This window comes from Oxyura jamaicensis, chromosome 18 (genome assembly GCF_011077185.1).
Source record: "Oxyura jamaicensis isolate SHBP4307 breed ruddy duck chromosome 18, BPBGC_Ojam_1.0, whole genome shotgun sequence".
Lineage (NCBI taxonomy): Eukaryota > Metazoa > Chordata > Aves > Anseriformes > Anatidae > Oxyura > Oxyura jamaicensis.
Window position 1 is genome coordinate 12,236,249 of NC_048910.1, and position 8,272 is coordinate 12,244,520.

Below are 8,272 nucleotides of genomic sequence, written 5' to 3' on the forward strand. Positions count from 1 at the left end.
GAACCCGCTCCGCCGCCGCCGCCGCCCGGTGAAGTTTCGATTTTCCGCCGAGCGGCCGAGGTTCCCCCGCGGGGCGTCACCGCCCCCGCCCCCGGCCCGGTTAGGCCAATCCTCGCCGCGGGACACGGCGGGGGCAAGGGGCTCCGGTGGCCGCCTCCCCCCCCGGCCCCCCCCCGGGGCGCCGCGCCCCGCCCCGCCGCCGCCGGTCGCGCATCTCCGGCGGCACCGGAGAGCCGGGCCCGGGGGTGCCGCGGGGGGTTCCCGGGGCGCGGCTGCAGCCGGGAGCTGTGCGCGCTGCCGGAGGGGGGCTCCGGGGGGGGGGGGCAGCCGTTCCCCCGCCGCAGCCCCCCGCCCTCCGCTTCAGCCCGGGCCCGGCCGTAGCCGTTCCCGGTCCGTTCCCGGCTTGGGGCACGGCGGTGCCGGGCTGCGGGACCGGGACGGGGCCGGCGGGGGTTGGGAGGGCTCCGAGGGGGGCACCGAGTGCCGCCGCGGGACGGGCACGGGGAGCTTCATCCCCTTGCAGCCCCATTTCCTCGTTCTTGTTCCTCCCAGCCCAGCGAGCCCCATCCCTTTGCCCACCTCCGTGTCCCCCCCAGCCATACCCCGGGACGTGTGGCCCCTCAGCGGGCTGCGAGGCGCTCGGGGCAGCCGCTCGGTGAGGGGTGCTGGACCCTGGGGCTGTGGCTCTGCAGGCACAGCCCTGGCCATGGCATCCCTCCTCCCTCCGTGCCTGAAGTTTGGGGTCTGCCTGCCATCGTGCCCCTGTGCTCCCCCCCCCCTCTGAGCTCCCGTGGGGGTGCGTGGAGCAGCACAACCGAAGGGCCTGGCGGAGCGAGGTGTGCGGAGAAAACGACCCGAACCCACCCCTCCGGGGAGAGCTGGGCAGGGGGGCGGCATGCGAGCCCTGCCAGTGCTGGGAACGGCTGCGGTGCTGCCGCGGCGGTGACGAACTAACTCGCTGCCCGGCACTGCTCCGCTGCACAAACGCTGCTCTGGCCGCCGGCAGGACCCCCCCGGCCCTCGCAGCTTCGCAGCTCCCGGGCACTGCCACCATCACCGCACAACCTTTGACCGTGAGGAGCTGTGCGGGAGCACAGCAGGAACAGAAGAACTGGTTTCAGTTTCATTTCTTTGCTTTGTGCTCAGCTGCACCAATAAATTAGAGCTTAATTTTTCCTCCCCCCACCAAAGCGTCTTTTCTGAAGGCAGACAGAGACGCACGGCAAGTCATTTGTAATTACCGTTTTATTATGCTCTCCGTACGGGACGGGGTCAGGCAACTGCAGCTCAGGAGAACTGCTTTGCTGTGGACCCCAGACCCCTGCCCCGCTGTCTGGCAGCACCCATTGCATAGCAAGGCAAACAGAGACCGATGGCATGGCCGCTGTCCCCTGGGGGGGGCCAGCAGAAGTCTGGCGGGAGGTGGGAGGACAGCCGTAGCCCTGCAGTGCCCAGGTAGGACAGCCCAGCCCTGCTGAAGGGCAGAGTCCAGCAGAAAATCCCACAAACCGAGAGGGATCAATAAGAAGCAAAATAATCAATGTTTCGTTTTTTTTTATTATTATTATTTCCTGGCAGCCTGAGCTTGAGAGCTGCAGCACGGCCTTGGGCGTGCAGGGCGGCTCCAGCATCCTTGAAACTCACGGTGACAAGAGCACGCTCTGTGTCAGAGCTCAAAACGGATCCGAGTAAGAACATTTTCCAAAAATAAAACATCCGATTTTAAAAAGGCAGCTGCTCCCAGGATGGGGCCAGCCTGGAATGGAGGAGGGTGACTCCCGGTGGCAGCGATAGGGACCCTCCAGGTCACTCCCCCGCCCCTGCCGGCTCTCCCCCGCGCTGCCGGGCACTGCCCTGCCTGCACAGGGCGTGCAGCCTCCGGGGCCATCGGGAACAGCAGGGAGACGCGGTCCTGAGAAAGCCCCAGGCAACTCCTCTGCCTCACTGGATGAGCCCCGTGGGCAGCAGCGAGCTCTCGCTGGTGCTGGTGCTGTCGAAGGGGGCTGCCCCGCTGCCCCCCGGCTCCGCTCCGCTGCACCGCTCTGAGCAAGGAAGGGGGAAAGCAGGGCAGAGTTAATGCAGTGCTAGTCCCAAATCCAACTTCCCCCAGGCGGAGCTCCTGCTTGCCAGCAGCCCCGAGAGCATCCTGCTGCAGCCGGGCAGCCCGAAGCCTCACCTGCCTCCTCCCAGCTGGGGAAATGTCGGAATCCTTCCAGGTCTGCAGCCAGCAGGGCTCGGAGAACCTGGTCCTGAGGGCAGAGAAACTGCAGCTGGGGAGCCCGGAGCCGGCGGGTTCCCCTCTGCCGGGGGCTCGGAGCCCTCCGGGCAGCCCAGGGCAGCGTGTGCCTGCGCAGGAGCTGCAGCCTTTGCCCCTGCCCCACATCTCGCAGCTGGACTCGGATGCCGCAGCCTCCACCTCCGTGAGCTGAAGGTGCTACCAAGAGGTGGCCGCATCCTTGCTTTGCACGGGAGATGGGAGCAGTGGCCCTGCTGGCTGGTGCGACCCGAGGGCTCGCCCTGCTGTGGGGAAGGCTGAGCCCACCCGTGCAGCCCCTTCCCCTGGCAGAGCGGAGCTGGCACGGTGCCGGCCGGGCTGGGGCTGCGCGTGGCCGCCTCGTACCTGCAGGCTGCAGAAGGCCAGCGAGATGCCGTGCTTGCGCAGCTCCTGCAGCAGCTCTGCCAGCCCCACCACCACCGTGTAATCGATGCTGCTGATGTGCTGGCAGTCCAGGATGACGGAGCGCGGTGAGGGTGCTGCCGAAAGAAGAGCATGCGGTCGTTTCCCATTAGGAGTATGGAACTGACAAGCATGGGGGACACAGCTCTAAGAGCAGGACTCAGCCCTGTGGATCAGGCAGCCCGAAGCCGCATTTGAGCTCAGCCGGGCCACCACGCGTCCCATCCCTAGCGAGCCACGTGGCTGGAAGGGGCACGATGGTCTCAGGAGTCCCCCACACACACCGCAGGGAAGCCGGTCAGTGCCTGCTTAGAGCCGCAGCCGGCAGGGCTCAGCCCACGCTTGCCTCCCACAGAAGTGCTCTGGGTGGGCACCAGAGCCCAGCCCAGACCCAAGGCGGTGGCCGGTGGTGCGGTACCTGAGAGAGCGCGGCTGCAGATGACATCCCGGAGGTGCTCGATGGCTGGGAAGTGCAGGCTGCTCCCCGGCTGCACCAGCAGCGTGCCCTGCCCCGACACCTGCACAAGACCCCCGGGGAGGATGAGCCACAGGGAGCTCAGGGCTGGGGTCTGCCCCGAGCTGGTCCTTGTGCTCCTGTCCTTGTGCTGCTTGAACACGTCCCTGCGCTGTGCCGGTGGCTGGCTGGGGATTCGGGATGAGGCAGCGGCAGGACAGGGGCTCGCCACCCCCTGCTGCTCCTGGGGCACCCTCCCTGCTCCCCGCTCCCTGCTGAGCCTGGCCGGCCCCAGCGCACCCACGCGAGGTGAGCAGCCCACCTTCAGCGGGGGCCTGGCGATGGAGTAGAGCAGCAGGATCCCTGAGACCAGCACCCCGGCCACAATGCCGTACTGCACCTCCCAGAAGCAGAACAGGAACGTCGCGCAGAGGGGGACAAGGTCCAGCCCTGCAAGAGAGACAGCCCCGGGCTTGGCCACACACGAAAACCTCTGTGTGCCTGGCTGGTAAAAGTCTGGGGCTTCAGCACCCAATTCTGCACCCCCGGGACCCAAGGCCGGCACAGCTGAGTTGGTGACAGTCATCGGAGCGAGGGCAGAGCCCTTGTGCTTGGGTCAGCAAAGGCAAAAACCCCAGGCCAGAGCTGCTGGCCGTGCAGCCCCCTGGAAAGGGCTTGGGCTCTGGTATTTCTGGGGGCCTGGCCAACCCCCTCTTGACATCCCTCATGGGCCCAGGCAGTGCGGCGGCTCGCAGGGAGACCGAGGCACGGCCACCCCGCTTGTGCCCTCACTCTTAACCCTCCAGAGCCTCCTGAAGATCCCGGCGTCGAACATGGGGACCACGGCGGAGATGATGACGGCAGCCAGCGCCGCTTTGGGGATGTAGTAGAAGAGCGAGGTGAGGTACGCCAGCGAGAGCAGCACCAGGGCGCCTGCGGGAGGGCGGCAGCGCCTGAGCCGCGGGACCCCGTGTGCAGGGGGGGGTCTCCGAGGCCAGGAACGGGTGCTGGGGCTGGGGGGGGAAGGAGGTGCAGCCCTACCTGTGACCAGCCCTCCCGCCGGGGTGCAGACGCCCGTCTGCGCGTTCACCGCCGTCCTGGAACACAAGGCGGGCACGCTGTCCCCTCTGCTGCCCGCAGACCCCAGGGACTGCGGCGCATGGGTGGCTGGAGGAAGGCGGCTGCGTGAGCACAGCCCAGGCCCCGTGCGAGCAGCTAGGGACCAGGACGCAGCCTCCAGGACCCGCCGGGTCCACGCCACCCTTAGCCCGAGGTCTCGCGGAGCCCCCTCACGGCACAGCCCCGTGAGCATTTCGCAGGCCAGGCCCTGCTCCCCAGGCTGCTACCCACCGGCCAAAGCTTCCTGTGACGGGATACGATGAGAAGAAGGAGCCCAGGACGTTGGCAAAGCCTGCAGTGGGGAGAAGGAGGGGCTGGGGATGCAGCAGCTCCAGGAGGAGCTGCCCAGGGCCGCGAGACCGATGTGCGTCACCGCTGCCACCTCCATCCCACATGGGAAACGGGGCCTGGGGCCTGTCCCTCCTTGTGCGCTGGGCTCAGGCTGCTGGGGAACCCCCAGCTAATTTTTGTGCCTGTGATTGCTTCGCGCTCTTGGGCTCTGCTCGTCCTGCTTGAGGAGTCCCCTTGCACACAGAGGAGGTCCCCAGGCAGTGACCCTGCAGGGACAGCACCCAGGGCTGGTCTGCCACGTCCACCAGGAAGGGCTGCAGGTCACCGCGGTGCTGGGGCCGGATCCCCACCCCCTGCCCTGCTGCTCCGAGCGGCCTCCTACCCATAGCCAGCAGCTCCTGGTTGGGGTCAATCCTGTAGTCGTTCTGCGAGGCTGGAAGAGGAGGCACAGCATCACCCAGTGCCTCCTGCAGGCTCAGCCCCCCACGCACACGGTGCGGGGGCAGCACCAGGGGCAAACATGGGGCCCCATCCCGGCACCCCTGGGTGCAGCAGCAGCCCTGGGACAGCGCTCAGCTCCTGCCCAAACCCCGGCCATGCCCAATGCAGGGACCCTTCTGCCTGACCCCACCGCTGCCCCCATGGGAAGAGCAATGCCCCCAGCCCCCCCAGCCCCTTGCATCCCCCCTCCCTCCCGGAAGAACCGCAGCAGCCCGGCGCAGCCGTACCAAAAGCCTTGCCAATCGCAACGGTCTCCAGCAGGCCCATGAGCGGGACCACGGCCAGCCCGACTCCCATGTCCTGGAGGGGAGGACAGCGAGCGCTGTAGCAGAGGGACAGGGCTCGACCGCAGCCCCCTCCTGCTGCTGCCCCTTCCCCGGGGCACTCGGGTCGCCCGGGTATTTACAAGGATGCTGGGGACCCGAGGAAGCAGCCCTGGGGAGGCCAGCCTTGCCCGGCCAGCCTGGCACCCACCTCCACCATCGTCCCGAAGGGCACGGTGCCGTTGGGCACAGCCTTGGAGAAGGGCGGCAGCCGGCAGGGGGGGAGGCCGCGGGGGATGCTGCCGGTGAGCGTCAGCGGCTGGGAGCCCCGCAGCTGGAAGCAGTAAGCCACCAGCCCAGCAAACAGGACCACGAGGGCATTGCGTGCTGCAGCGGAGAGAACAGCCCTGAAAACATGCCGGGAGCCTGGGGCGGTGGGTGAGCACGGAGCGGGCGGGTACCCCGGCAGGGAGGTCTTTGAGCCTTAGGAAGGGGCAGGCAGGGCGGCAGGAACCCCCGGGAGGCTTCGACCTCCCCAGCCCACCTCAGGCCAGGGCTCCAGCAGCCTCGGGCTGTCCCTGCCCTGCCCCAGAAGAGGACAAGGCCACAGGAGAGGCTGCCAGGGGAAGGCAGGGGACGGGGGCCAACGCACCGGTGGCGCAGGTCCAGACGATCAGGTAGCTGGCCCTGGTGGCCAGCGGCTCCGTGCGGGCAGCGGGGGGCAGGCGGCTCTTCATCACCCGCAGCCCTGCAAGTGCGGCCAGGCAGGCCAGCCCCAGGATGGCATCCCCAGGCCTGCAACAGCACACGTCAGTGCCAGCCCCTCGCAGGGCTGCTGCCCGCACCGCCGGCAAAACGCATCAGCTCACTCCCGATGCTCCCCTCGCAGGGATACCCGAGCTCCCCGTGGACTGTCAAAAACTGGAGGAGGGCTTGTGACACACAGACAGTCCCAAGGATGCGCCTTTGGGCTGTAAAAATCCTGATTTACCTAACTGGGAGCAGAACACAGGACAAGCCTGCCCCATCCCTCCTCTCTAGCCACTTGGGAGCCCAGGTGCTTTGACATTCTGAATTCCCGGAACAAACAGAAAAGGCAGAGAACAGGTTCTCATCTCACGGTGCTGGGCAGGGACCCAGGCACCAGTCCAAGTGTGACCAGAGATGTGCTGCGAAGGCATCAGAGCCCGGGAGCCTGCAGCTGCAGGGGGAATGGAGCAGGGAAGGCACGGGGACGATGCTGACCTGGTCTCCCCGATCCTCCCCAGCGTTTCATACACCTGCAGGAAAAACTGCCGAGGGATCCCGTGCAGCCCCAGGATGTTCTGTACGGAGCGACAAAGCCTCGTGAGAGCCCTGCAACGCTGGTGCTGGGACCCCCCCGAGTTCCCATGCGCGCATAGGGACAGCCATTCCCTGCAGCAGCTCCACGTGGGCAGACCCCAGCAACGCTCTGATTTTCTCTCAGCTCCCTGAGATGCTTCAGCTTGTCCTGCCCCCCCAAGCATGCACCCGGCCGGGAGGGAGCTCCAGCGAGGTCCTGGCTGCGACCACAGACCTCAGCCAACGCCAGGCCTCTGGTTTCTCACACATCGCCCTGAGTCTGTCTGATTTAGGTTAACCACAAAGGAAGCATTGCAGCTCCAGAAGAGCCAGAGTGCTGCAGGCGCCGGAGGCCAGGGAGGGCCCAGCAGAGTTGTGAGCCCATCACGGCTCCCATCCCGCTCACCCAGCACCTCCTGCCAGCGGCCAAAGCAACCCCCTGCCGTGATTTCACCGCTGTCCCCATGGCCACCACCTCTCACCCCTTGCTGGTCGCAGGAGGAGGCCGTGTTCAGCTTGGTCTGCTCCGAGCAGAGCACTCAGGGATGGGGCTCACCAGTGTTGGCAGGGGGACCCCGTCCCGTTCGCGGCTCCTTCCCCTCGCTCCCAGCCCATCGCTAAGCACCTTGGCTCCGCAGCACGGCCAGCTCCAGGAGAGAGCAGGCGAGAAGGGTGGAGCAGATCAGCAGCCCCTACCTTGACCTGGTTGAAGCTAATAGTGATGGAGGCAGCCGATGTAAAGCCTTTTATGACCGGGCAGGAGATGAAGTCCAGCAGGAAACCTGCACGGGACAAGGGGCAATAAGTACACTGCTGGCCCTGCTGGGGTGCACGTGGGGGTTGCACACACACAGAGCTGTCACAAGTGCTAGCAGGACAACCCCAGCATCTCAGAGAGCACAGAGCAGGGAACAACTCCAGGACACATCCCCAAAGTGTGACAGTGCACGGCAGAAGCATCTCACCGAGGTGCAGGAGCCCCATGGCCAGCTGGATGCAGCCAGCCAGGAAGGTGAGCAGCACGGCATAGACAGGGTCGTGGAAGGCGTAAGAGGAGACGAGCAGCGACATGATGGCCGTGGGACCCAGCGTCACGTCCTTGGCAGTTCCCAGGAAGCAGTAGACAAAGCAGCCCACGAAGGAGGAATAAAGGCCGTACTGCGTGGGGACAAAGGCACGCTCAGCACGGCGCTGGGAGCACAGCCTGAGCTGCCCCCAGCCCGAGCACACATGGCATGACCCCACGCGTGGGGCTGGCCCCGGCCCCCCTCCAGCCCCCTGATCCCCAGCGGCTGCGGGCTCCCGGCTCTGCCCGGGGTCCGGACACCCACCTGCGGGGGCAGGCCGGCCACTTCGGCGTACGCCAGCGCCTGCGGCACCACCGTGAGGCCCACGGTCACGCCGGCGATCAGGTCGAGCTGCAGCCAGCCCGGCGAGTAGCGGGGCAGCCAGCCCAGGACCGGCAGCCGCCTCCGCACCGCCCGGAGCCAGCAGCGCCGCCGGGGCTCGGGGGGACCCCGCGCCCACATGGCTCAGGGCAGGCGCGGCCCCGGCCGGGCTCGGCGGGGGGCTGGCGGCATTCCGGGGGGGGGTGGGCCCGCCCGGTACCGCCCGGTACCGCCCGGTACCGCCCGGTACCGCCCG

The 8,272-nt window shown here is 67.4% G+C and overlaps 3 protein-coding genes across 9 annotated transcripts in view; all 3 read right to left on the bottom strand.

Moving 5' to 3' along the window:
- RNF213 (ring finger protein 213) overlaps window positions 1-238 on the bottom strand; it is a 50,109-nt gene extending 49,871 nt beyond the window's left edge. Inside the window, exon 1 of one of the 2 annotated variants that reach the window (XM_035342320.1) lies at window positions 215-238. The gene's annotated coding sequence lies outside the window, so the exon portion shown is untranslated. Of the gene's footprint in view, window positions 1-4; window positions 144-214 lie in introns of those variants that run through there. The other variant, XM_035342321.1, reaches the window with a different exon arrangement.
- Window positions 239-1,537: 1,299 nt separating this feature from the next.
- SLC26A11 (solute carrier family 26 member 11) overlaps window positions 1,538-8,272 on the bottom strand; it is a 7,418-nt gene continuing 683 nt past the window's right edge. The window contains exons 3-18 of one of the 6 annotated variants that reach the window (XM_035342472.1): window positions 7,960-8,260; window positions 7,594-7,786; window positions 7,325-7,410; window positions 6,551-6,630; window positions 5,958-6,100; window positions 5,517-5,692; window positions 5,270-5,342; window positions 4,924-4,974; window positions 4,482-4,542; window positions 4,173-4,228; window positions 3,924-4,064; window positions 3,396-3,581; window positions 3,096-3,235; window positions 2,621-2,754; window positions 2,177-2,249; window positions 1,538-2,042 (exon numbers count right to left, since the gene is read on the bottom strand). In XM_035342472.1, coding sequence (XP_035198363.1) covers window positions 1,674-2,042; window positions 2,177-2,249; window positions 2,621-2,754; window positions 3,096-3,235; window positions 3,396-3,581; window positions 3,924-4,064; window positions 4,173-4,228; window positions 4,482-4,542; window positions 4,924-4,974; window positions 5,270-5,342; window positions 5,517-5,692; window positions 5,958-6,100; window positions 6,551-6,630; window positions 7,325-7,410; window positions 7,594-7,786; window positions 7,960-8,157 — 2,160 coding nt within the window. In that variant the 5' untranslated portion in view covers window positions 8,158-8,260 and the 3' untranslated portion in view covers window positions 1,538-1,673. Of the gene's footprint in view, window positions 2,043-2,176; window positions 2,250-2,620; window positions 2,758-3,095; window positions 3,236-3,395; window positions 3,582-3,923; window positions 4,065-4,172; window positions 4,229-4,481; window positions 4,543-4,923; window positions 4,975-5,269; window positions 5,343-5,516; window positions 5,693-5,957; window positions 6,101-6,550; window positions 6,631-7,110; window positions 7,268-7,324; window positions 7,411-7,593; window positions 7,787-7,959; window positions 8,261-8,272 lie in introns of those variants that run through there. The other 5 variants (XM_035342471.1, XM_035342475.1, XM_035342474.1 and 2 more) reach the window with 5 other exon arrangements.
- The window catches only part of CCDC40 (coiled-coil domain containing 40), a 27,275-nt gene continuing 23,162 nt past the window's right edge, over window positions 4,160-8,272 (bottom strand). The window contains exon 19 of the transcript XR_004755160.1: window positions 4,160-4,172. The gene's annotated coding sequence lies outside the window, so the exon portion shown is untranslated. The remainder of the gene's footprint in view (window positions 4,173-8,272) is intronic.